The sequence below is a fragment of the Danio rerio genome, chromosome 13 (genome assembly GCF_049306965.1).
Source record: "Danio rerio strain Tuebingen ecotype United States chromosome 13, GRCz12tu, whole genome shotgun sequence".
Classification (NCBI taxonomy): domain Eukaryota; kingdom Metazoa; phylum Chordata; class Actinopteri; order Cypriniformes; family Danionidae; genus Danio; species Danio rerio.
Genome location: NC_133188.1, coordinates 52,065,001 through 52,092,717, shown reverse-complemented (window position 1 = coordinate 52,092,717; position 27,717 = coordinate 52,065,001). Strand labels below are relative to the sequence as shown.

The window sequence follows — 27,717 nt, the reverse complement described above, 5'->3', positions numbered from 1 at the left end:
ATCAATTACCCTTTATCAATTCACCTTTATTTGTATAGCACTTTTACAATATAAATTGTGTCAAAGCATCTTCACATAGAAGATCATAGTAAATTGAAACAATTCAAGCCGAGTACTAGTGTCTTGAAAATATTTAGTTTAATAATATTTACTGTCATCATGACAAAGATAAAAGAAATCAGTTATTAAAACTATTATGATTAAATAACTCATTTTAAATCTTTTACTCATTGTGTGCTGTATACTAGGGTACCTTGGTCTGCTTTGTCTATTCGTAGGCTCAAGCATTGGCAAATCTTTGTTTACAAATCTATACTGGGTTTACTCCCACCATATCTACAGGATTACATTTGTGTCAATGTCTGATTCATGTTAACTCTCAATTGTTTGTTAGACCCATGTGACTTGTACTGCCTAATCTTGGCCAGGACGCTCTTGTAAAAGATTTTTAATCTCATTGTGTCTTTCTGATAAAATAAAGGATATAATAATAATAGTAATAGTTTAGAAATTGCATTTCCGTTAAACAAAAATTGGGCAATAAAAAATACAAGGGGGCTAAAAATCAGTCGGTAAAAAACAGTCTTCAACTGTACATACAATTTTGTGGTCATGTGGTAACTCTTCTGGATTAGCTCAACTTTTAATAATGCTATTTACTTCTTCTAATTTTTTACTTTATTTTTTTAACCAGCTTCATGCATTAAATTGTTCATGACACCCATTTAAGTAATTGTTCGGTTTTAATGATAATCTGTGGATAAAAGATAATCAAACAGTTATGATGCCAGTTAAAGGCTTAAGCAGCTAAATGACCTGTTTATTGAATTACAGTTTATGTTAGCCCCCCGTATATTATCTCTCCAGATTTCTTTTTAACAGAGATTTCTTTAAAAACCTTTTTTTAAACAGTTTTAAAAACTCATTTCTAATAACTGATTTCTTTGTCATGATGACAGTAAATAATATTTGACTAGATATTCTTCCGAATACTAGTAACAGTTACTAGTAACATTTAAAGGGTTAACGATGATCATTAGGTTAAAGTTAGGGTAATTAGGTAAGTCATTGTATAACAGTGGTTTGTTCACAATCCAAAACAAATATTGCTGAAGGGGGCTAATAATTTTGACCTTAAAATGGTTTTTAAAAAAAATAAAAAACTGCTTTTATTCTAGCCAAAATAAAAAAAAGACTTTCTCCAGAGGAAAAAATATTATAAGAAATACTGTGGAAAATTCATTGCTCTGTTAAACATCATTTGGGAAATATAAACAAAAACAACAAACAAATGTTAAGTGTGTCATTTAAAAGTGTTATGTTGTGTGTTTGTGCAGGTTTTTCTGTGACTGCGGCGCAGGGACGTTGTCGAATCCGTGCACATTAGCAGGAGAGCCGACTCACGACACGGACACGCTGTACGACTCGGCTCCTCCTATAGAGTCCAACACACTGCAGCACAACTGAAGACACGCTAGAAACTATTCAATTCTATTTAACACGCAGAAACATTCAGCTGTGGATTCGGGTCACGCAGCCAAAGGTGGCGACTCAGGATTTGTGGGATGACGAATGGAAAAAAGAAAAAGAAATAATAATAATTAAAAAAAAACAGCGTGTGCTTCCCCAGTCTGAGCCATAGAGGAGAGAGTGAGAGACTCGTAAACGCTTCCCTCGCACCCGCGCTTCTACATGTACGGACTAAACAAACAAAACAACAAATCACCCAGCACTTCAGTTCGGCTTTCATTTCCTTTATTATTATTTTATTTTTTAAAGACTGAGTTACGGAGATTGGATTTTAACGCTTTCTCATGTAGTTTTGTATTTGAGCAACAATTCTTAAATGTACTTGAATGTCTTTTTATTTTATTAAGTATATTAATTTTGTTTTTTTGGGGTTGTTTATACCTTAGATCGCTGTATTTGTTCTCATGTCGCAGGATGTATGTTCTTTCTGTGAAAGAGATTTGAGGAAACAAGAGAAGAAGAGAGGAAAAACACTAAAGTATTCTCCAGCAATGTCCGAGGAAAGCGTTTGAGCGTGTTTTCATGAGGCTGACGATTCGTTTAGAAGTAATTCAGAATTGAATTCTCGAATCGAATGAAAGCGTTGTATTTTGGCATTTCCCTTGGCTCCGAGTGAAGGAGACGTTGCTGGAGAGATTCTAAAGAGGCTTCTGGCTCATTTGAAGCTCTGATAAATAATCTGTACAGCTTTTTTTTTGTTTAGTTTTTTTGTGCCCCCCTCCCTTCCCTCCATCCAACTGTATTTGGTGACCGTGGGTTCTCATACAGCCTGAATTGTATGCATGTTCCATGACATCTAGACTTAATATATTGTGAAGTACTCGATAACCATTATGTAGCTGTTAGTAATTAATCAAAAAGTTTAATTTCCTAGTCAAAGAGGAACGTGTTACATTTTTAAAAATAAACTTTATTAGATCATGTCAGTAGTGAGAGGCTTTATTTTCAACCAGGGGAGAGGGAGGGAGGGGGGTGTACAGAACTGATGGATTGAACAGAAAGTGGAGTGAGTGTGTGTTCAGAGGTTGCGGAGGGTCTGAATCAGTGTTGTGAGCTGCTCGCGCTCAGCTCTGGGGCTTTCGGCAAATGAACACAGTTTTCTGTTGGTAAATCAAAACATTTGGAGTCATTAGTGCAGAAAGTCAGCATTCTCCAATACAATACAAAACATTTCTAAACAGTCATCTGACTAATAAAACTCTGGATTGTCAATTTTAAATGTGTTAATTTGGTACTTAAGAAACTTCTCACATTATCACAGTTGAAAATGACTGTACGGCTAAGCGGAGTGTGGAAACAGCAGTGGTGCCCTTATATAGTGCATCAAAGCTGTATTTGATAGAGAATTTGTGCTAGTGTTAGCTGGTATAATAATATAATTAAATAAGACACTGAATCTATCAATAGCTGGTGCAAATGCCAGTGTTAATGAGTTATTCATTGACTCGTTCAAGTGATTTATTCAAAATGGCTGATTCATTTAGAAACAGAGTAAGTAACTGCTGTTACGAATGAATCGCTTGACTCGAATGATTCATTTCTTATTTTTTTTAGAAACAGTGCACAGAAAGCATCAGATTTTTCTTCAGACTTTAGAAAAGAGTTATAAAATAGCCTATCCTCGACAAAGGTAAAAAAAAAAATGCAATACCGACAACACAATTTCTCTCTATTTTCTGGGATTTTGATGAGCTATTGTGCTAGTGTTGGCTGGTTTAATAATATAATTACTAAGACACTGAATCGGTCAATAGGTGGTCCAAGTCACAGTAATGAGTTATTTGTTGAACAATTCAAATGATTCATTCATAATGGCTGATTCGTTTAGAAACAGAGCAAGTAAGGCCTAATTTCAATATCAATTTTGTACCCCCTCCCCTCGGCCCTTGAAACAGAGTGTGAAGGGAAAGGGCTTTAAAATGTACCCCTAAGAAATGGGACAGCACCTGCACACGTCATCATATGTCATTGGGATTCATATGAGATTGATGGTTGCGACTGCTGGAGTTTTTCCAGTTGTGTTATTTTTTTGGTATTTATCTTTACGACATCACTGAAGGCATATATAATGTTATCAATCTAATGTGCCAATAAGATCGTAACTATATTTATATGTATTTACACCATGGCCATATTCATCTAAACACATGAAAGCAACTTGAACATTATAGCAGACACTAGACTGTTCTGACAGGATTTGAGTGTCATCGAGTAACAGTACGTTGTTGGACTACCATACAATATAATTAGGGATTATAAATTTAGCTGTATTTATTTATTTTTAAAGCATGACGGTAAAACACAAACGCGGTTATAAATAAATTAAAACATGCTTGTTTGTTGTAAAAATTTGTAATTAGTGGATCTCATGACTTCCGTGTGCAGCCATACTGCTGTTGCGGTTGGTGTATTCTGGGAAATTTTCTCACCCATTGGTTTCGAGTGTGGCATCTCAGTTTTAGGGGGTATCTAGCCCATCCCCTTAGCCTTCATGCTATTGAGCAGGCATGTCCAAGCTCGGTCCTGGAGGGCCGGTGTCCCACAAAGTTTAGTTCCAACCCCAATCAGACACACCTGAGCTAGCTAATCAAGCTCTTACTAGGCTTACTAGAAACATCGTTGCAGGTGTGTTGAGGCAAGTTTGGGCTAAAATCTGCAGGACACCCTCCAGGACTGAATTTGGACACCCCTGCTATAGAGAATTGGTAATACCCCGACCCCTTCACATGAACGCGCAAAACAAGGGGGAAGGGGAAGGGGGGCTAAGGGGTATAATTGGGATTAGGCCTAACTGTCATGAATGAATCACTGAATCATTTCACTCAAACGATTCCTTTAAAAAGACTCATTTAGCACTACAGACAAGCGAATGTTCTGCTCCAGATTTGTTTACAGTTAACTGAGTTCGTGAAATAGTCAATATTGTGTCTAAAATGTAACTTGTTTGTTGAACTGTTGAATATGAATCATTATCACATTTGTGATGTCTGCTTATGGTGATATAGGGACTCTGTGAAATTACTCAACTATATCATATCTTAAGAAAATTGTCATCTTGTACATATTAAAATGGAAATTACAATATTAGGCCGCATTTACACTGCAATGTTCAAGTGACTCAATTCTGATTTTTTCCTCTCATGTGGCACAGATGGGATATGGTCCGTGTACGTGTAAGCAGGAACAAATCACATGCATTCCAATTCACTCAAATCAGATTCAGGCCTTGTTCATATGTGGAAATTTATCCGATATGAATCAGATCTGTGTTCTCGTGTCTGCAGTGTAAGCAGGTAGATCAGAATTTCACCTGTCAATGCGAGTCGCGCGTCATTATAAACCCCAGCGAATGACGTCAAGTCTGACGCCTTCATTTCAGAACAGACTTCAGCAGAGTCCCAAACCTTAAATCTCACACACAAGGACTTAAACAGCTTATATTGTCATATAGCACGGGTATTTAAGCATGTTAACGAGAGCGAGAGAGCGCAATGTCCACCACGTACCCAATATAAACTAATATAAAACTAGCGCATAGCTTAATCACGTGTATAAATCACGCCATGGACATTACATTAAGATGCCTAAAGGTTTGAAAAAGCCTATATCTCAAAAGAAGATGGACAAATGAGAACCTTTCTGTCATAAACTATAGTAAAACAGCTTGTCAAAAGCTGCCAACAGAAGAGAGAAAAGAGCGCTCTTTAATTATCAGCTGTTAGTCAGCGCCCGCTCTTTTTTTTTCCCCCTGGTCATTGCATCTTTGCCGTGTGCTGTGTAAATGCAGATGATCGGATATGAGTCACTTTTAAAAGATGATGTGAGCAGATCAGCAAACAAAAAAAAAAAACGGATTGAGTCACAAAATCAGAAATGACCATCAAGATCTGCAGTGTAAATGCAGCCTAACTGAACGTTAGCAAATGGAAGCTTTAAGGGTCACCAAAACATCAAACTATGCTACTAAACAAAATGCATCTTTAAAAATTGTCGTCATTTAAAATGGCCTGACAGATGACAATTTTGGACCTTTTTGGGGAAAAGTATTTAAAGGGACAGCTCATGCAAAAATAAAAAATCTGTCATGATTTACTAGTTTCAAAACCATTAAAAGTTCTTATTTTTGTTGAACACAAAAGACGATATTCTGAAAAATAAAGAAAACTCTTAGTCATTAGCTACATCCCTAACATCCCACTATCCACATATGTGCTATGCACTTACACACTCAACAGTAAAGTATATGAATGTAGTGTCGCCTCAAATGCAACACTGAGTTTTTTTTGTTTTTTTTTACTAAGCAAAAATTCAACCCGTTCCCCTGATGACGTTTGACGGTCGCCAAATTAGTGAAATAAATTTCCAAACTACCAAATAATAACCTGCCATGAGTATAACCGTGTTAACCATCGGGAGGTGCTATAATCTCTCTCATAAGAGAATTTTGCTCACAATCCTAAATTCACTCATTCATTTATTTTCTTGTCGGCTTAGCCCCTTTATTAATCTGGGGTCGCCACAGCAGAATGAACCGCCAACTTATCCAGCAAATTTCTATGCAGCAAATGCCCTTCTGGCCACAACCTATCTCTGGGAAACATCCACACACACACACACACTCATAAACTATAGACAATTTAGCTTAGCCAATTCACCTGTACCGCATGTGTTTGGACTGTGGGGGGGAAATGGGAGCACCCAGAGGAAACCCACGTGAACGCAGGGAGAACATGCAAACTCCACACAGAAACACCAACTGAGCCGAGGCTCAAACCAGCGACCTTCTTGCTGTGAGGCGACAGCACATCTACTGCGCCACTGCTTCGCCCACAATCCAAAATAAATAGTGTAATTCAACATCAGTGCCCGAAAGCTCTGCTACGTGAGCAAAGCAGCAGCTGTTGATAGGGGTGTCACGATTTCGATTTTTAATTGAAATCGATCGAATTTTATGCTCAATTTCGATTATCGGATCAAAAAATAGAATCGTCGATGCTGCCACGCCCCCATGTCGCGTCAGCTTAGCTTGCCAAGCGGGAAAATAACAGGCTTGTTGAAGTGCTTGTTAAACTGCAGAAGCAGGAGACCCGTCGACAGAACTTAAACCCTCTCCTCTTTCAATGAAGTCGCCGGTGTGGAAGCATTTTGGATTTCCAGTGAGTTATGTTGACAACGTTCGTGTTGTCGACAAAAAAAAAACACAGTTTTGCAAGCTCTGCTATGTACGTATTACATACGGTTCGTTCGATAGACAACACCGGCATCGCGATCCTCCGCCCGCCCCCGTTGCAAATCCGCTCGCGAAAAGTACACACTCAGGCCCTGTTTACACTGTCTTTGTTTTTAAATGGCATTTTAGAACGACAACGATTTGACATCCACAGTGGCGTGTAGCATTTCTGAGCAGCCCTCCTTCCTCTCTACCTCTGAAAATGCACATCACGTGACCACACAGACACAGAAGCACACACAGTCATGCGCTCGAGACAGCAGGTCCAGGCAGTCAGAGGACTGCTTCAATCTTTCACTCACTTGTACTTTGTCATTTTAGCGAACACCTCAGATACTGTTGGCTGGTTCCTGTTGGTTGTGCATCTTTTTTACCGACGCCATTATAACGACACAGATCACTGCCTATTCACGAGTCCCGCAGAAAAAGTGATTGACAGGTGGTAATTATGTGTGTATCTTGCCTTTATTCATTTACTGTATGATTTGTTTATGGGTAAAACAAAGACCATGCAGGTCAGGTAGTTTAAACGGTAGGCTACAAATAATTAATTGGTCATTAATTAATTAATTATTCATAATCGAATCGAATCGTGACTTTAGAATCGAAAATGTAATCGAATCGAGGATTTGGAGGATCGTGACACCCTTAGCTGTTGAGTGTGTGAAGTGTCCGACATTACACACTTCTTTTTAACGGTTGAATAGGAGCATCATCAGCTTAATTAAAGTGCACTTATTATTTATAGCATTTTCAGTGTGAATGCACTACTTACTTACACTATTAATACTACAAAATGGCGTAGAATAGTGCATAAGTATGCGATTTGGGATGCACCTATTCACTCCCATAGTATTTTCTTCCTGTCTACTATGGATGTCAATGGGTATCGCTTTCCAACATTCCTCAAAATATCTCCTTTAGTGTTCAACAGAAGAAACTCCTACATGTTTTACAGATTTTGGCGTGAGCTGTCTTTTTTAAGGCAATAAAATGATCACGATGTAAAACATGTTGATGAAGAGACGTACTTGAATATGCGGAGAGATACGGTGCTCCTTTCGAAGTCGCGGGCCTTCTTGTGTCCGCTCTGGATCACGTCCTCCGGGATGTTTGCCAAGCGAGCCGCATTAAAGCCGTAGCTTTTAGGACACGCTCCTCTGATGAACTTGTAGAGGAAGGTGATGGTCTCCTGACTGGGGTCTTCACACTCATTCTCCACCATACAGGCCTGACAACAAAACACACGGACATCGCTTTAATAAATAGGCAAGGCTGAGGTCAGGGATGGAAAAAGGTTGGTGACCTGTGTTTTAAATCACATATTAAATCATTTTTGAGTACATTTTTTTATAAATGTGTGAAACTGTAATTTGATTGAGTTTACAGCAAGGTATTATACCATAATATACTATGTTATCAGGATATGAGATTGTATTGTGATGTGAGATGCAGCCCCAACGTTTATGTTAATATATGGCGTCTGGTAAATGTTTATTAAAGGGCCATGACACTCCCCGCTTTCGGTTAAAGTCTACTTCAGATTTTTTTAAAAGATGCATGATTATTGGGCGTGGAGCTCCGCGAGCATAGGGCAGGAGTGGGCGTGGCCAGCAGGGGAGCGAATATCTGTTGTTGTCAGTTATCTCACAAACTGAGACACAAACCGTGAGCAGACGCATGAGTTTATAGTTCACAAAGTTAAAATGCAAAGAAATAAACAGTAATTTAAGGCCCTGCTACATTTGTTATTCGTAATTTCATATACACATAACCACAATTTATATCATTATAAAGATAAGTGTGTTCATGTAAACACTATAAATGAGGATTTTCCCTCGATCCCCGGGTCTAAATTATAAGTCTGAATGCAGACTCAGTGCAGCAGGTCTCCTGACCTGCCTGTTTTAACCATTATCCCTGCTGGTAATCTGGAGGATTTAGGCAAACACAGCAGCACGGCGATGTGTCTAAATGTGAACGAACTCCTGATAAAAGTCAACGTCCGCCATTCTTCAATTCTCGTGCTGCTCTCCCGACAAAAATGCTTGCAGCACACACACAGCTTTGCTGTATGATCGGCCCTGACAGGATCGCGGAGAAAAAACATGCAACAAACCCCGTGGATCATGCAAACAAACACATACGAGCCTTCATGAACGGCTACTGCGTGCCGTTGGTCCGTGTCTCACAGCTTGCTTGAAACTGGCAGGTCTGCCTTCGGAAAGCACGTGCTCTCATGAATAATTAAGCAGCCGGCTCTTCTCATAGGATAAGAAAACTCCGCTATGAATAATAATGAGAAACCGACGCGTCATCATTGCACTTGCAGTTCTGCGCTACGTCGCCGATTTTGATCTCCCCAAAAAATCATTTTAAACCCGGAAGCTGAAATTAGCTGACAAAAGCTCAAAATATCCAGTTTTCCCCACAATTAAAGCTGACAGGTGCTAACATTGTCTCAACTGATGCTCAACACACACAAATCTGTTCATATAAAAAAAAAGTTCTCCAGGGTGTCCTGAACCTTTAAACTGAGGTATGTTTTTCCACAGATGATGTATTATTCTGTAGTGTTTGCAGATGTGTGCTGACCATGTGTCCCAGTCTGACGGCGGGGTCCTGGACGTGATCCTCCACTAGTGAGTGGTAGTGTGTGGAAAACAGCGTTCGACAGCAGATCTTCTCTGAAAGCTCCTTCACCACTGCGCTGGCGATGGCCGTGCCGTCGTATGTGGCCGTGCCTCTGCCTTCAGGTCACACACACACACACACACACACACACACACACACACAACAACAGCTGTCAATGCTTTCAATTCAATCTCATGCTGAAATATACACCACCAGATCGGGCAGCTTTTAAATGAAGCTCATTCTGCTAACCAAGGCTTCATTAATTTAAAGTAAAACTGATTGTAAACATTATTGCAGCTTATTTTTTTTTTAATTGTCACAGTAAAATTGTAAGTATATAAGTTTGCAGAAATCATCATAATTATAAGAATCATTATTAATAACAACTGATCATGACAGAACATCAAATCAGCTTATTATGTATTATGATGGTCATGTAACACTGAAGACGGGAGTCAATTCAGCTATAATATCAGAAATAAAACTACATTCAATTAAAACATTTAGTTTTACTGATTGTGATAGCATTTCACAATCTAGCAGTTTTTACTGCATTATTTTAGATTAAATAAATGCAGCCTCAGTGAGAGAACAACCTTATATTAAAGGCATTATAAATCTTTCTGATCCCACACTTCTCCCCCATTAGTGCACTTTAAAGTGAGATGATCCACGAACTCACCCAGTTCATCCAGCAGGACCAGTGAGTGGTTAGTAGCATGCAGTAATATACTAGCGGTCTCGCTGAGCTCCACAAAGAATGTGCTTTCACCTACAAAACACAGCAGATATTGGAATATCAGAGTAAAATCACACATGAATACTAAGTAGATAAAAAAAAATGTATTAATTTACCTGACATTATACGATCAGAAGCACCGAGGCGAGTGAAGACTCGATCCACAGGTGTGAGACGCAAACTCTCAGCCGGCACATAACAACCCAACTGAGCCAAAATCACCACCAGACCACACTGAAACACACACATATTTAATAATGTTATTTAATTCTACTTGACAAGTTGTTAAAAATAAAAAAAAAGACAATAGGTATTTTAAATGGTTAGTCCTGTGGTGGGAGAAATTACATGATACTAATAATAATAATATCTTAATTTGAGTCAGTGCGTGTAATTCAACATTATTTGCTACCACTTTACAACTACTTATTGTTAAATTCAAAATACTTTAATAATTGAAGTATTTAATAATAATATTTTAATAAGCATATTATTTATCAATTGATTTTAAATTCAATGAGTAGATTCATAATAATTGTCATTCCTTTTTAAACATATCTTCCATAACGTTAACTTTTTTTTTTAACATTTTGTTTTATATAAAATGCCAAAGGAAAAAAAAACATTCAATATTATTTTATGGCTACATTCAAAATTTAAATGCAATATTAACATTTATTACAGCATTCATCCCTTTAAAACTATCATTTTAAACTATATTTATATTTTCTTTTAACTTTCATTTTTCGCTTTTAAGCATTTAACAATTTATGAATGCCAAATGCTTTCCCATTATTCTCAAATGCCATTAATAATAAAAGTATTATTTTTAATAATCCCAAAATATAATATAATAAATTGTGCATTTTATAGTGCATTTTTGTGTATGGCTGTACACTTAAACTGCTTTACAAATGTGTAAGCGGGTCTCTCCTCACCACTACCAATATGTCATTATCAGAAAGTCAATATAATATTATTAGTTTTTGTTATATTCAGAGAGAGAATTTCTAGGCCAACTAAAAACAGACAACAAACCTGCGCTGGCAAGAATAAAAGCTCAAACCACTTCCTACTTCCTGCCTGAACAGCTGTTGAACTCAGGTCTGCCTGAACAACTCTTCATGTTTAGTGTTGTGATTAAACTTTTATGGTTGTAAGGCTTAAAATATTTTAAATAGTTTATTTTGAATCTATATCGGTAACACTATGGCATCACACTAGACTGAGTTGCAGCAGACTTTTGTGACAGTACGATGATGTATTTCCAACTGAAACGGTATATTGAGTAGGGGGCGGAGTTTCATTTTTGAGCTGCTCTCATATTTTACTTGCAGGCAGTAAGCGAATGGCTGGAGGGGCGTGGCCAAACATCATCAGAGAAGGACCGCCATTCCAGAGCGGAAGTAAATGGTCAGATTTTGATTAAAGATTACTAAAATAAACACAGGCCTCAACAATAAGGACTGCCCGATGGCCCGGGGCCAGCGTGTGAGATGCTTGGGACAGCAGACAGGATCATTACTGGCCCGATCAGGCCACTGCTGCCTTGTCACTGAAGTTTAATTTGCCTGTGATTATTTGTCAATTGCGTGTAAATACAGCCTTTGAATTGAAGAAATAGTTTGTGTTTTCAAGCCTTCAAATGCTACCTTCTCAGTTCCTCTTATCTGATTGGATGTTGTGAGCAAGTTTTTTTTCCGTAGCAACTAGTACAGCGAAGAGACGGCAACATCAAATGATGATGCTAAAGGAAAACGTTTGTTTCTAACGACTTGGAAGCAGACATTTACGAGAGTAGACCATGACTAAAAAATTGTGATGTTTTGTACAGTTTGCCATCAGTTTGGCAGGTTAGCCATCTTTTGTTTTGGAATAAAATTCCTGCACATTTTGCTACTTTTGTTTGCAAAACACTTTGAATTTTGCTCATTATACATTTATTAAAAATTATTAAAATTCTAGATTTACAAACATTGTCACATTTTTTTTTTTAAATTTGTGACTAAGAAATAGCTATTACCTTTTTTTTGGTGGGGCCAGTGAAAATATTGGCAGGGCAAGTAAAAATCTGAACCACTGGTCTGATTGGGCCAGTAGAAAAAAAATCCTTAGCGTTGAACCCTGAACTCCTTTGCAGGAGTAAATTGCACTGAATAATTGCACACTTTAAAACTAAAAATACCAGAATAAATAGATTAAAATGTTTCTTTTTTTGGAGAAGAAATAATGTGTAATAGATGTGATGCATTATTTTAATTGATGCAATAATCTAGTAACTCCTATAGAAAGTTAGAGGTCTGGTGAAGTGCTTTGAGATGTGCATTTTAATTCGATGTTTGACCATCTTAACTGAAACATGAAGAGAGGGCAGGACATACAGTAGCTCCACCCCTTTAAAAAAACAGCCAATGGCGTTGTGTTTCATCATCGCTTTAATAGTGGGTGTGGTTGAAATGAAGCACAGTAAATGAAAAAGGGGCGTGGCATGTCAGATACTAGACAGCATTAGATTGGTCAGAAGATTTGATGAGAAACTAAACCATGTATGAGGTGTTCATCCATTTAGGCGGAAGTGACAAACTACACGCTCTAGATATTTATTTCTGGTTTATATCTTATAATGGGATATTGTCACTGTTTTAGTGCTCACTAGCTTATAGATATCCTTAAAACTAACATACTGATCCTAACATTTTAAAAAAACGTTCACGACACATTTAAAAAGCAGCTCTCACCTGTCTCATTAGAGTGGATTTGCCTCCCATGTTTGGTCCGGTGACTAGTACACATGGTGCAAGTGCTTTGGTATCATCTTGAGCCTCTTCTTCATCACCAGGACAGCCGATGAAGATGTCATTAGGGATAAAGTCATCCCCGAAGAAGGTCTTGGTGACACAAGGGTGACGAGACCCCCTCAGATCCAGGAATGGGGCCGAATAAGAGCCGTCGCCTGGAAGAGCCATCTCTGGTCTGGCCATGGACCCGTCAGCGCTCTGACTGTACCGGCACATGCTCAGCAGCACATCTGCACAGGTGATGGACATGACAGAGACATGCATGTTTGATTGATATTGTTAACAGAATTCTAGAACCATCATCAAGTGCTTTGTTAAAGGGGTTAGAGGTTAAAAGGTTTTATGTACTATAAAAACATCCTGCAAGTTTAAGATCTCAAACCCACTTGTTAGATGTTGAAGCCAATCTGTCAAAATGACGCTTGATTATATCCAGCTTCTTATTCATGCAAAAATGGGTGCAGCCATTGTAAAAGTGTTTTGAAAGTTCCAGTCTCATTCACTTCTATTCATTTTTAGCCTTAAAAACATGTTACGCTGATTAATGTTGCAAATAGTGTTGTCACGATACTGGAATCCAGAACCAATCTGTACTGGAATTTGACTGTGGAAATGACTGTGATTGGCCATGAAGTTCACCGAACTCGCATATTTTTACCAAGTGTACGCAAAAGATACAGGGACATTGGAGCGTTTTAAAGCGGCAAAGACGAGCTAGTCTTCATGGTTTTACAACACTTATGTGTCCCTGTATCTGTGGTTACACTCAGTAAACAGTAGTGAGTTCCGTGAACTGATGACCTTCACAGTCAAGTCATTTCTGTTGAGCATGTAAACAAAAGGGTGAATCAGCGATGTTTAAGGACGCGCTCAATTGTTAGCGGGAAATGGACATTTTTAAAATCTCAGTACAGATTGGTATTGAATTTCAGTATCATGACAACACTAGTTGCAAAGAGGTATTTTTATATAAATATAATTTCAATGTTTTGACAAACACACTGGTATATTGCACCTGCAGTTTGAAATATTACTGCCATTTATTATTCCTAGTCATTTACCCATAGGCAAATTAAGAGTATGGCTAACATTTTTGCAAAAAAGTTGGAAAAATATGCCATTATTTACTCACACTCAAGGCATACTGGGTGTATTTAAAAGAATATATTTGGCTTTTCCAGCTCTATATTGCTGATTAGTAAATGTTTGAATCAACAGTGTAAAAAAGTTTAACAATGCAAAATAAAACTTGCCTTTTGTTAGATAATAGTTATAGTCTTAGTTAAATAAGGTCTTCTGTAGCAAATTAATTTTATTGTAAGATGAATATCCATATTAAAACATTATTATTGTTTTTTTTTTTTGAAGATGGATTTAGCGTCACCAGTTTGACTTTTTGTTGTTTTATTATGACTGACCACACTTAATTGGATTTCTTTTATTATTATTATTAGACCCATTGCCATTGTAGAGCTCGGAAACCCACATAATTTTGACTGGATTCTACTAAAGTCACATTTACCTAGAATTAGGCATGGGACGATAACCGTTTTCGAGGTATACCGTGGTTTGGAAAAGTCAAGGTTTTGAAACCGCCAAAATTTTCTGAAACACTGTTCCTAAGGTATGTGTGTACATTTTATTTACTTTTTTTTTTAGGACAGCAGTATCTCCAGCAGAAAAAATATCCAAAGATGCCCTTTTAAATTGCAAAAATATCTGTGTATTAGAAACTAATGAAGACAACAGAAGTCAAGGATTAATTTTCATGATTCTGCCTGACATGTTTACTGTTCCAAAATATTTAAAATCTTTCAAAAAATAAAATATATTGTGTTTAAAGGAAAACTTTTTATTTTTATTATTTTTTTACACGGACATTTAAAAATAATATATTTTAGAGCAGTGAGCACAATATCGTGATATTTTTATCCAAGGTTATCATACCGTAAGAATTTTATACTGGCCCATGCCTACCTAAGATGCTTTAAGCATAAATCATGCGCAAAATCAAAAATCAAGCATAAATCAAACTAGTCATTTGAGGGTGAACTTCAAACAAGCAACATAGCTGAAAGTAGATGTAGTCAATTTTTCTTACCGAGCACTGCCATGCACTCCACAGCCGTCTGCCAGTCCTTGTAATTCTTGTCAAAGTTGTAGAAGAGTCTCCTCATGCAGTCCTTCAGCGCTGCATCTCTCTTGTCTTCCCAGCTCTGTAGCTCTGAAAACATTCGCTCGATATCCTTGGTGGAGTATCGCTTCCAGCCCTTTTTAGTAGACCTGACCTCGTACTCCTCCGGTAGGCTTCTTTCAGAAACACTCTCTGGAACTTCCAGTTGGTATCGGTTTCTTCCCGTTCCCCAGTAGGATAGATTCTTACAGCCCAATCGCTTTTTCTGTCGATCCAAGTAGTCCTGCAGGTCTCTCTCGCACTCTTTTATTCCATTTAAGGCCTGGTCGTATTCTGGATCGAAGCCAGCTTTTGGTGTGATGACACCTGTAGTGCGAGCTTTCTGATGGTCGAAAGCAGTATCCCAACGTTTGAGCTCTGGAGAAAGGTCAGGGAAAAGACCATCTTCGTTTTCAGTCTTGAGGAGCACCACTTGGCGCAGTAGTTTGGATTTGAGGTCTTCGCCGACAGGCTCCATGATCGACACGATTTCTTTCATAACTTTAAATCCCTCAAGTGCTGCGAGAAAATCTGCAATCTTACGTTTGCTGTAAACTACCTCTTCGTACAGAATGGCTCTGGAGTCCGGATGGTCTTGTCCTTTTAAAGGAGTACCCATGCTGTGGATCTTACTAAGTAGCCTTTCCAAATCTGGAAGCTTCTTGAGCAGGTCTGTGACTTCGGATGTTTGGGATGGAGCGCCCATTAGGTCCTCCAGAGCATCCAAGCGATCACCAATGGAGGATGGATTACAAAGAGGGGCACAAATCCATTGTTTCAACAGCCTCTTGCCAAAAGGAGTGCAACATGTGTCCAGTCGTTCAAGTAGTGTTCCCTCAGGACCTCCAGTCGAGCTATTCTGAAGGATTTCGAGGTTAGCAAGGGTTACTCCATCTAAAACCATTCGCTGATTAGTCTTTGCAAAAAAACAAGACGCTCCTCCAGCTTGCTCCATCTCCACATCGACAGGAACATATTCCTCGAAGTTGCCCATTGAAAAAAGCTCTTGATCAACCAGGCACTTCTTCAGGTAAAACATGCAGCCACCAAGTGCAGAAAGAGCAAGTTCGTAACCCGTTTTCGGAGTTAGACTCAAAGCATCACACTCGGAAGTCATAGCTTTCAGAGCTGGAGGCAAAACCGATGCTTTTTTATTGTCGTCTTTGCTTTCTTTGAAGTAGTCTTCCTCTGCAAGTACCTTGAGGGTTTTCTGGGCATCCCAAAATTGGGAACCAGCATTCAGGCCTTCTTGTAGAGATGATGCCACGATGGCCTTAAAGATTTTTAATGTCTCAATTGAAGGGTTTCCTTTCTCAAAAATAACTTGAGCAGGGGAATAGTGTGCCACTAAAGTACGCAAACGGGAGCAATGTCGGTCATCCTGGAATTGACCGATGTGAAAACGCCCCACTGATGTGTCAATGAAACAAACTCCGTAGATATGACCATGACCTGTGCTATCCTCTTCACTCTTTTCTTTAATGCTCAACAGATACTTGCTTTGAGTTTCAGAAGGGGCGCCATCAAGCACGCTATACGTTTGAGTGCCTCGCGTGATAATTCGGCAAACCTCTCTTTTGACAACTTTATCAAATTTAGTGGGACGTGCCAGTTTCTTGCATCGTGCCTCCATCATATCTGGAGTTTCAGTCTGTTCTACGCGAGCTACTTTGTAGCCTTTTTGCACAAGTACGTCTGAGAAGCGGCCGAAGCCGATTTCAGGGAAGCCAGAGTGGGCCCAGGTACCTTTCATGAAGGTAAGATTAAGTTCATTGACGCCAATGACTGCATCCATGTGGTAGAGTTCATAAAACTTACCAACTTTGTAAAACAGAACAGTATCAAACATCTCAGATTTAAGTTGCCACCAGCGGCGCATTCCAGGCGTCGTCCTGTTAAGGAAGTCTTCGGGCACATATAGAGTTGTGGGATCGTAGTTTTCGTCAGACTGACGTTTACGCTGTGCGTCTTTTCTCTTGCCGTCCTGCAGCCACTCCAGTTTCTCGTGGTCCCATACGGTCGATCCGCCCTCGGTCCCATTTGCACTATTCTGACTATCAAAGTTATCTGGTGCAGAGAAAGCAGAAAGTCGAGATTTGGCATCAGTCGACACTGATGGCAGAGCTGCAGGCGCTCGCTTTGGAGTTTCTGGTTTGCTCTTTGATTTAGTAGGCTTTTCTGTGGGACGTTTGCGCTTTATTGGTTTCACAGGGCTGTCTGGTTCGGTCTCCGGCTCGCTCTCTTCTTCCTCCGCTCCACTATTCACCCCCTCCTCCTCTTCCTTATCTTCATCACTGCTTCCTCCTGCTTTATTAGGATCGAACTCCTCACCGGAGTCATCGCTGTCAGATGCTACAACAATTCGTCTGCGCTTTGACTTCTGACTTTTTTCGGCTGCAGCACGAGGCGGACGCCGACTGGGTTTTGTTTTTTCTTTAACCTCTTCCTCAGACATTTCTGCATCTGATACGGTTGATTTTTCAATCTGTATTAAGATGTTTTGTGATCAAATAAAAAAACAGAAAACATAAATAATGATGAATTTGAGAAAGAACAATAAACAAAGCTGCACCTAATGATAACAAATCAATAAAATGCAGCAAAACTAAATATTATTAAAAAAATAATAATTGTTTTATGCAACATTATAAGCGTCAAATTTGAATGAAGCTGAATAAATAAGCTTTTCATTGACGTGTGAAGTTTTAGGATATGATATTTGGCTAAGATACAACTATTTCAAAATCTGAGGGTTAAAAAAATCCAAATATTGAGAAAAATCACTTTTAAAGTTGTCTAAATTAAGCGAATAACCAAATGACCGTATGACCAAAACCAAATGTCGTAAAATACCTATAAAAGATGCAAATCTTATCAATTATCTATAAAAATGATTAAACACCCATAAAAGATTGTTATTACCGATAAATATTCCCACATGGAATCTGCGCGCGCAGAATTCCGCAGAATTTCACAGATTTCTGCAAAGTAAATGTGTGTAAATCTAAATTTATTCAGTTTTTTAATTAATTACAGCAATATTATTGACTAATATGAAAATGTTCATCTGATTTATGTACAACACAGTTTGTCTTTTAGTAGAGATATTATATGAGAGACTTGCATTGTTTACCAAATGAAGTGAATCTAATTGGATTTGCATTTAAACATTAAATAAAAGTTTAAAAGGTATTACTTTTAATTTCATATATTAAAAGTTTTAGTTATGATACTCCCAAAATAATACCGCAGAAATCTGCAGATTTTAACCAAAACTCCACAGATTCCATCTGGCCCTGCCTATAAGGCTGCAGGATATTGATAAAAATCGGATTTGCAATATACATCACAGAAAAACAAAATATCACAATATGAATACAATTTCACCAGATGACTTGAATATCTCCATTGGGAAAGAACGAATAATTATAGATTGATTGAGATGATTCTGTAGTGGGAGTGCATCTGCATAAAATACACAAGCAAAAATAAATACTATAAAGATACAAATGAAATCAACAGTGTGTTATGGTTTTCTAAGTAGTCGTACAGTATTCCGGTACAGTAATTGATTAATCACATGTAAAATGATTTTTGTTGCATAAATAATTGAATAAATATCAGTTATTAAAGTTTTAAAAAACGATACGGTTTCTTATGCCTGAATGCTTTTAAAATCAAAAGTACATGCAAATGATAAATTAAAATACAGACCCAACATTGCATATCCTGCGATTGTGAATGATCACAATGCGATATCGATGCTGAAATGATATATTGTGCAGCCCTAATTCCTAATTTAAATTAATAAAATTAAAATTTCTACTATAATAAAATATAATTAAACAACCAGGACTAAATGTACACTGACATCTTTTCAGCCAATATTGTTAATTTCAATCAATTCTTTCCAAAAGCTATTGTGTGACTTAAGAAGACAGCCCATTAGTCATGTAAACTACTATTGTGGCTCTTTTCAGTGTTGTTTTTTTACTGTCTATAATACATGTTAAATGGTAACATCTTTGGGAAAGAGTGTGATACAGGTTCAGAAAGACATTTAATTTTTGGTTGAACTTTCCTCTAAAACCATACATTTCTTTTTGTCAATTTAAATTTTCAGTACTCGAATGTTTGCCAACCTCCATATCCTCTTCATCCTCCTCTTCCTCATCCGAAGGATCCATACACAGAGGCATCTTCAACCTCTGCTCTGGACTGTCCTTCATTGCAACATCTGCCAGCTCCATTGCCTTGCGTATTACAGGCTTACCGCTGAAAAACATTCCTCCGGATTTGGCATCTGCACTATTAGAGCCTTAATAGAAGATACATAAGGTCAGAATGTCCTCTTTTTATTTTGTAATACTTATATTTTATATAATTATTAATATATTTTAATATCGCTTTAAAAAGAGATAATTCACCCTAAATTGAAAATTCGATCATCATTTACTCATCCTTCGTTCTTCTGTTGAACACAAAAGATGTACTGGGAAAGGCTGGAAATAACAGCCATTGACTATCATAGTGTCTTTCAGGCTTCTTACACCTTTTTCAAAGAACTTTCAAAGAAATTTTCAAACTTTACAAGTGTGGTGAATTACATTTTTACATTTATTTAATTCTTTATCACGTTATTTGTTATAGTATTCTATAACAATCCAAAGCAATTTTGATTTACTCTTACATGCAATTTACTCATTTTAAAGGCGTATTTCATGTATCTTTCATCTTAAATTTATATTTATTTTTTACATTCAAAGCATGTACATTAAAAAAAGAACACACTGCATGTAAAGACTCCATGTAAAGCAAAAACATTCATTGTATTTAAAACTCAATTTATTTATTACAATGCTTCCCACAGGTTTGAAATGTACTTGCGGTGCTAGCTGGATTGAAACACACCGTTTACCAAAAGCAAACATAATTTAATTTAACACTATTTTTATTGTTATGTTTTAAACTTTTTCTTTTTCAATGGGTTAAAGTTAAAAAAGGAAAGACTGTCTGAAAATAAAATCCACAATGTCTCTTTTCACTATTTAAGATCAGGTTGCTTTATTGGCATGACATTTTGTACAGTATTGTCAAAGCATTTTGGATGTATTAAATACGTAATATATTGATATCATCAAATTAATAAAATATACAGCAAATGAGAAATAAATGACAGAAAAAAGAAATAAAAACAGACATTATTGCTAAAAATGATAATAATTAAAATAAGATGAAGAGAAGTTTAGATGTAATTTCGTCCTCGCCCAGTGTTTAGTAAAGTTTTTCTGAGTCGTTTAGATTAAAGAATGAATTATTTAATGTCTCTCTCGCTGTTGCAGCTGTGCATATAAAATTAACGACAGCTTAGAAAACGAAAGCAAAACCAAATCCAGTCATTTTAGTAGATCTAGAAACCCTGGCCAGATGTAAAAAGGTGAGGGTCTCTGTGGGTCTGCAGAGCACGTGAGATTACCTGTGGGAGTGTTGACAGATCTCACGCACACACAATGAGCAGTATGAAACGGCTAAAGGAGAGAAGATTTTCCACTACTTAAAAGCTCGTGAATAGCTCGTACAAAAAAAAAAAAAAAAGTGTAAAAAGATGATAATAATAGTAAAAGAAAAACATGTCATTAAATATACATCGCGATCCTCTGCCCCACCCCCGTTGCAAATCCGCTTACGTTTCTGATGCCATTTTAACGACAAAGATCACTCTGCCTATTCACGAGTCCCGCAGAAAAAGTGATTTACAGGTGGTAATTATGTGTGTAACTTATCTTTATTCATTTATGGTTTGGTTGTGATGGTAAAACAAAGACCATGTAGGTCAGGTAGTTAAAACGGTAGGCTACAAATAATTAATTCGTTATTTATTCGTAATAAATTCACCGCCACCAATGACGACGATGCCATCGTCCATCACGATGTTTCATAATAGACATTGTACGATGCCAAATTGGTCGACATCGCCCAACCCTACTGGGCGGCCCGCCCAAGTAAAGTCTATGTGTGAAAGCACTGTAGGAAGCACTGTATTACTTATTTGGTAAGATATAAAAGCAAAACAAGTATATTTTCAAGCACTACAATTTATTCAATATTTTAGCACATTTTCAAACCTTGAAAAATAACTATAATAAATTGAGCTTTGCACGAGCGATTTACAGCACTCATACAAACCCTGATTTTTATTCCTACTGTAGTATCTTGTTTCGATCTTGTTATATCTTGTTTTGTGTTCAATAGAAGAAAGAAACCACTTGAGTGTGAGAAAAAGGTAAAGATGTTCATTTCATTTATGGGTGAACTGTGCCTTAAAACAATGTAACTGTAACATTATTCGCTCACCTTGGTACTCTCTTATGTATTTTGTGTTCACCCATCCTCGGGTTGGTGGTTCATCAAAAAAGTGAACATGAAGCCTTTGGTCTCGGCCTCGACCCCTCATCTGTTGTCCGCTGAGAGGCTGAGGAACAACCATACAGGGCCACCAGGGATGCCCCTCCATCTTGGCCCATACCAGTGAGCCAGCACTAAATACAGGTGACTGTTTCCTAAAAAAAAAAACAATCATTTCTGTGAGAAAATTATCATACATTTTATACATTATCATATAGTATTTGCAACAGTAGATTAGTATATGTCCTTCAGTGTACAACATTTTTGTCAGGCACATTTAAGATTATTTGATTACATTAAAAGACTCACAATGTATATTTGTAGATAGATGTTTAAAAAATTACAGCGAAGTCCTAAAATACTCTAATTGGAAATTGGTATAGACCATTTTGAGGGATGTAAATGATAATATATTGTATTAACACATTTCCTATTTAAAATTTTTAATCCACATAGCTTCCAAAAAACCTAAAAGGTCAACATATTAATAAATAGTGTTATGGCAGCTGTTTTAATGTTAATATATGATTGAATTGCCTCTTGTTACAGTTTCTTGTTTCCAATGACATCCTCATACAGAAACTGTGTATAATTTGCCACAATACTTCAGTTTAACCTACTTGTTGGGAGGTATCCAAATTTCGATACCGTCAAACCTCCTACCTATTTTACCTCGGTATCCGGTATTACGGTGGATAATAAAAAATATTATGACGTAAGGCTCAGACAGCATCACCCAACTGTTGGCTTGTGCCTAAACCAGAGGTCACCAACCCTGTTTCTGGAGAGCTACCTTCCTGCAGAATTCAGTCCCAACCCTGATCAAACACACCTGAATCAATTAATAGTACCTAAAGCAGCACTTGATAATTACAAACAGGTGTGTTTGGTCAGGGTTGCCACTGAAATGTGCAGGAAGGTAGCTCTCCAGAAACAGGGTTGGTGACCTCTGGCCTAAACCATTCAGAAACTGAATCCAGTATATGCGACCTTAGGTTCGCGGTCACCTGTTTGCCTTGTTCATATCAGAGATCTGCGCGGGACACTCTCTCATTCACACACACACACACAGAGAGAGAGAGAGAGCACCATGCTCTCTCTCTCTCTCTCTTATTCACACATACACACACAGACAGACATACAGAGCGACACACAGCACCACACGCTGTCTAATTCTCTCTCTCACACACACACACACACACACACACACACACACACACACACACACACACACACACACACACACACACACACACACACACACACACACACACACACACACACACACACACAGCATCCATGCGAATGGATGGCATCCGCGCTCCCTTCCAAACTAAACCAGTTACCGACCGCTCCCGCGTTTTATTCGGAAATTTATTCCTGCACCGCAAGAAATTGGGTCGAATCCCGCAGTACAGCAGCAGAACTATTGCCAAACCTCAGGTCACTTGGTGCCCGACTCGCCATCTTACCTCACATCTCTCTCCTCCACACTGTCCCGAGATGACAATCACACATACCCATTTGTAGGCATTAAAAAAATTGCATTTACTATTTAATACTTGTCTCCTATTTAAGTGCATTGTTTTTTATGATGGTATAACAGTATTGAGACGGACACCGATGCTATTTTTAGATCCCGCGGTATACCATAATACTGACCAAACCTACTTGTTAGCAATACATTTTCACATTTAAAGTTCACAACGAGCAGTAGGAAATTTGCAGAGCGAGAGAAGATTTTCCACTGGTTAATAGATCGCAAATGTTTGGCTTTCTTGGACGGATACAATAAAGTATAAAGGGATAAAAAAAAATTTGTATTTTCCATGCGTCACCACTGGCATAACATTTTCGGTGGTCGAAAATTCAGTACATCTCTAATATCAACACCCTTCTAGATTCTCATGGTTGCCCATTTCTGCTGTGATTGGCTCCTTGATCAATATAGAGTAAAAAGTCCAGAGTTTTCAGTGTTATTGACATAAATTTTATCGCGATTCGATATAATATTGTTTATCAGCCCAGCCCTAAAAAAATATATATACAAAATGTTAAAGAATACAGAACAAATCGTTTAATATTTAGCCTTAATTTTTTTAAAAAATTGTTAAGTTACACCCTGATAAGTTGACCAATTACTAGTTAACGTTACTAGTTTTTGGAGAATCAAATACACTCGGTATTAAAACGGTCACAAAAATTAACAACCGAATAATTGAATCGATTATTACACACTATCAGTTCTTACATCCGAACAAGAAGTGTACTTACACTCGTTTTCCACTCATATTTACCCAATATTGTACAATTAATTAATATTTTTTAGAGTTACAATACATTTACTGTAGTAACGGTTGATCGTTTTGAATAGTGTCTGTAACGGACGCTCGGTCGAAGCCGGTTGTTGCTAGATCCGATGCAGTTGCGGACAGAAGTTGACGAGATTTATATTATTTATTAAATTTCCCATTAATTTTATTAACGTCTACCCCCACCTTAACCCTAAAACTAAACGTCACAGTAATGTAAAACAGTAGTTGTACCGAGTATTATTTATGCTATTTATTAAATTACTCAATAATTCGTATTTTCAAACATCTACGCCTACCCTAAACCCAACCGTCACAGTACTGTAAAAAAAATATTATTTTTGGGTATACATTGTCACAAAAATGATGCTATAGTGATGTGCGTGTCCGCAGCTGTATCCCATCTAGACTTTTATAAAGATCCTCCCCCTTCCATGGAATCTCCCGCCAAACACGCTCAAACAGGCGAAAGTAGCACGTGGAGTGAAATATAACGCGAGTCTCCGGTGAGTTTTCATAATGAAACAGCACACAAGTACTTATAAAAGCACAAAAGTCAAATTATTAAAGTTAAACGTCGTCGTAGTGTCCAAAACATGGTTAAAAGCACCAGTACTGTTCTATTAGCGCAAATAAATATTGCAATTCTTAACGAAATACCACAAAAGTAGCACATAATATGTCTAAATAAGCATGTTTATGTTTTGTGAAGCATCTTTTACTACTGGTGTATCTTATATAGACTTTGTGTTACCATGGTAACCAATCCAAATTCAAATTCCTGTACCTTTCCTTTGTAGTGGCCGCTTTCTCCCCGAATAGCTTTGCGTGTCCGGCTATAGCTTGGGTTTTTGAGGGCGGTTTTGCAGGTGTTTTCTTGCTGTTGACTTTAGCTTCTTCCTTGGGTGAAGTGTTGGATCTGCCCGGCGCATCTCCTTCTGCTGGTGATGGGCTGGATTTGGCCTTCACCGCGAGAGGAGGCGACTTTGAGAAGAAGTTAAAGAGGGAACTTTGCTTTGCCATGTCGTCTTGAAACGTGTTGTTTAGTTATTCCAAATTAATTCATTTCTTCTGTCCCAGCAGACTCAGAACTGCCCTACAGTTGTAGCGGAGCTGAGAGTTCGCGGGAAAGTGCTGCTGACGGCGCACGGAAAGGGAAGAGGAGGATCGTTCGACGTCATTTGCATGTGGACCAATAGGAAGCTCTGTGTATCATTTTACGGTACACTCACGTGGATGATGTGAGTGTTATGTTTTACTTTGTGTTTGTGGTCTATTCTATAATTTTAGAACGTGTGTGATTTATTTATTTATTTATTTTGGTATGTAATCACAACAGAACAAAGATTTAGTCCGCATCATCGTTAGTCCAGCGTTGAGAAAAGTTCTGCCACTTTTCTCCGCGCTGTCAGAATGGACCAATCGCAGACCTCTGTCGTTGTTCTCTCTGAGGAGAGACGGCGAAGAGTTAAAATAAGTGATTTATTTATTTATTTTTGTAAACACTTCGAACGGTGGTCGTGAAATCTTCTCAGTTTTGACAAGTTTGACTTTAAGACTCTGAGGTGTCCGTCTGTGAGTATTATTTGTGTGTGTTTGTTTGTAATGCGAGGGAAGCAGCGCGTTAATTAAAAAAAGCGAACTGATAGACTGCAGATATTTTGTATTATAATATATGTAGTGTTTCTGTCATGTCAGCAGGGTGCAGTGTTGCCTTATTTAACATCACTTCAAATGTGTAGTGTTTTGATCTGTCCTATGATTTTGACCGTGGGTGACAGTCTTGGACCACATTAAAAATATTTTCTTTTTAAATTGATTATGAAGTTTTAAAATGGTGCTTTTCATATAAAAGACATGGTTACTCTGTTAAAATAGTTGGGTTAAATACCCCAACATATAACCCAATAGATTATTGTAGCACCTTCCCAACTATGAGTTATTTTGATTATATGTTATTTTTTCCATTCTGGTATTACTATTGCTACTAGTACTACTAATAGTTTTTAGGTTATGGCTGTGTAAATAAATAACATACAGTTTTCAAAAAATAGTGAAAATGCTTTATTTCCATTACATTTTAGTTCTAGAGCACAGGTGTCAAACTCGGTTCCAAAAGGGCCGCAGCTTGGCACAGTTTAGTTCCAACCCTAATTAAACACACCTGATCAAACTAATTGAGTCCTTCAGGCTTGTTTGAAAGCTACAGGTAAGTGTGTTGGAGCAGGGTTGGAACTAAACTGTGCAGGGCTTTGGCCCTCCAAGAATTGAGTTTGACACCCCTGTTCTAGACACTTTTGTTAAAATAAATTAAGAATCAGAAACAATGAAGAAACAGAACAAAGTGCAGACAGTTCTAAACTGTGCAAGCAGAAAATCCTCTGTTGATGGAGCAGAATGGAGAGCTCTGTGTGCTGTAGACTGTCCAGCAGCTTCACTTGGTGTCCACACTGTACAATACATTTACCCACATCTAAACACTTGTAAAAGATGGTCCTTGATGGTGAAACGGATCAAAAAACCACAACATTGAGAGGTAATTTGATTAAAAAAAACAACAACAACAATATTATTGCGTTAGAGCTTAAATAAACTTCATAACACAAAAAACAAAAATCCTAATTTTTAACCCAACTGGTTATTAAATAAATATCCAAATAAAGGTTAAAAATAACCCAACAAAGCAGAAAGCACCAAATATTTAACTTAACTGGTTGATTTCTTAATAAATAACCAAATAAAGATAAAAAAACAACAACAACAACAAAGCACCAAATATATTTAACTCAACCATTGGGTTAAAAAACTCTTCTTTTTTTTTTCTTTTTTCTTTTTTTTTTTAGAGTGAAAAATCTACATTTTAGATTATTTTTGTTTTTTTACTTTTTGATTGATGCATGTTGTTTACTAGATATAGTTTTTTTATATCACTATTGTTAGATCAAGCTCTCCATGCCAGATAAATAAGGTCTAGCCCCGGACAACAGATCCTGTTAGAAAATGTCTGTTTCTCTGAGTATCCAGACAACAAGCCAAGCCAGCAGAGCCGCCCAATACCCAAATCTGTTAACTAGTATTCAACTGAATTCACAATCTCCTATCTATATAGGAGTTGACTGAGAAAGCCAGAGAGGAGCAGAAGCAGGAGACAAAGTCATGATGATAAAGAGAGAGCAGAGTTTATTGAATAGTCTTAGTTGCGTATGTTTTAATACTCAGACTTCGTCTGACCAGGATAAATAAGTGTTATTATACCACAAGCAAACAGCAATGAATAATTACTGCTTCACAACAGTCCAGTGGCAATACAGAACTTGAAATGGAGACATTCTCTTATCTCTTATGCTTTAAAACTAATGCCACTTAAATCCACACAGTCATAAGATTAGAACATTCATTCATTCATTCATTCATTCATTTTTTTGGCTCAGTTCCTTTGCAGGGGTTGCCACAGCGGAATGAACCTCTGAAATTATCCAGCATATGTTTTATGCAGCGGATGCCCTTCCAGTGGCAACCCAGTATTGGGAAACACCCATACACTCTCATTTAAACACGTTTAGCTCACCCAATTCACCTATAGTGCATGTGTATGGGCTGGGGAAACCGGAGCACCCAAAGGAAACCCACGCCAACACGGAGAGAACGTGCAAACTCCACACAGAAATCTCAACTGACTCAGCCAAGTCTTGAACCAGCGGTCTTCATACTATGAGGCGACAGTGCTAACCACTGAGCCACCAGGCTGTTCCTAAGATTATAACAGTATGGAAAAACGGAAATAATAATAAAGCAATAATTATAGGACAATAGTAATAATAAAATGACATAATAATCAATAATAATAATCAAATCATTTACTAATAATCAATAAAATGATATAATGATAATAA

The 27,717-nt window shown here is 37.6% G+C and overlaps 3 protein-coding genes across 8 annotated transcripts in view; 2 read left to right on the top strand and 1 right to left on the bottom strand.

Moving 5' to 3' along the window:
* Positions 1-2,451, top strand: part of fbxo11a (F-box protein 11a) — a 50,784-nt gene extending 48,333 nt beyond the window's left edge. For all 3 annotated transcript variants that reach the window (XR_002459814.2, XR_012388700.1, XM_005169554.5), the window contains exon 22: positions 1,338-2,451. Coding sequence is in view for 1 of the 3 variants with exons in the window: in XM_005169554.5 (XP_005169611.1) it covers positions 1,338-1,467 (130 nt within the window). In the remaining 2 variants the exon portion in view is untranslated. The remainder of the gene's footprint in view (positions 1-1,337) is intronic.
* On the bottom strand, positions 2,423-25,011 carry msh6 (mutS homolog 6 (E. coli)). 3 transcript variants are annotated; one of them, XM_068224897.2, is made up of 10 exons: positions 23,787-24,257; positions 21,462-21,667; positions 19,250-19,425; positions 15,036-17,592; positions 12,875-13,164; positions 10,253-10,370; positions 10,080-10,169; positions 9,356-9,510; positions 7,792-7,991; positions 2,423-2,630 (listed from the first exon to the last, which is right to left on the bottom strand). In XM_068224897.2, exons 1-10 carry the CDS (start codon positions 23,801-23,803, stop codon positions 2,549-2,551), a joined length of 3,891 nt encoding a protein of 1,296 aa, XP_068080998.1. In that variant the 5' UTR covers positions 23,804-24,257; the 3' UTR covers positions 2,423-2,548.
* The window catches only part of kcnk12 (potassium channel, subfamily K, member 12), a 136,078-nt gene continuing 133,268 nt past the window's right edge, over positions 24,908-27,717 (top strand). For both annotated transcript variants that reach the window (XM_073920348.1, XM_073920347.1), the window contains exon 1: positions 24,908-25,065. The gene's annotated coding sequence lies outside the window, so the exon portion shown is untranslated. The remainder of the gene's footprint in view (positions 25,066-27,717) is intronic.

Excerpts from the sequence above, each read along its gene's own strand:
- msh6 (XM_068224897.2), bottom strand. Across the intron at positions 7,992-9,355 it reads CCGTCAGACTGGGACACATG|GCCTGTATGGTGGAGAATGA; the intron begins GTCAGCACACAT and ends TTTTGTTGTCAG. Across the intron at positions 2,631-7,791 it reads GTATCTCTCCGCATATTCAA|AAAACTGTGTTCATTTGCCG; the intron begins GTACGTCTCTTC and ends ATTTACCAACAG.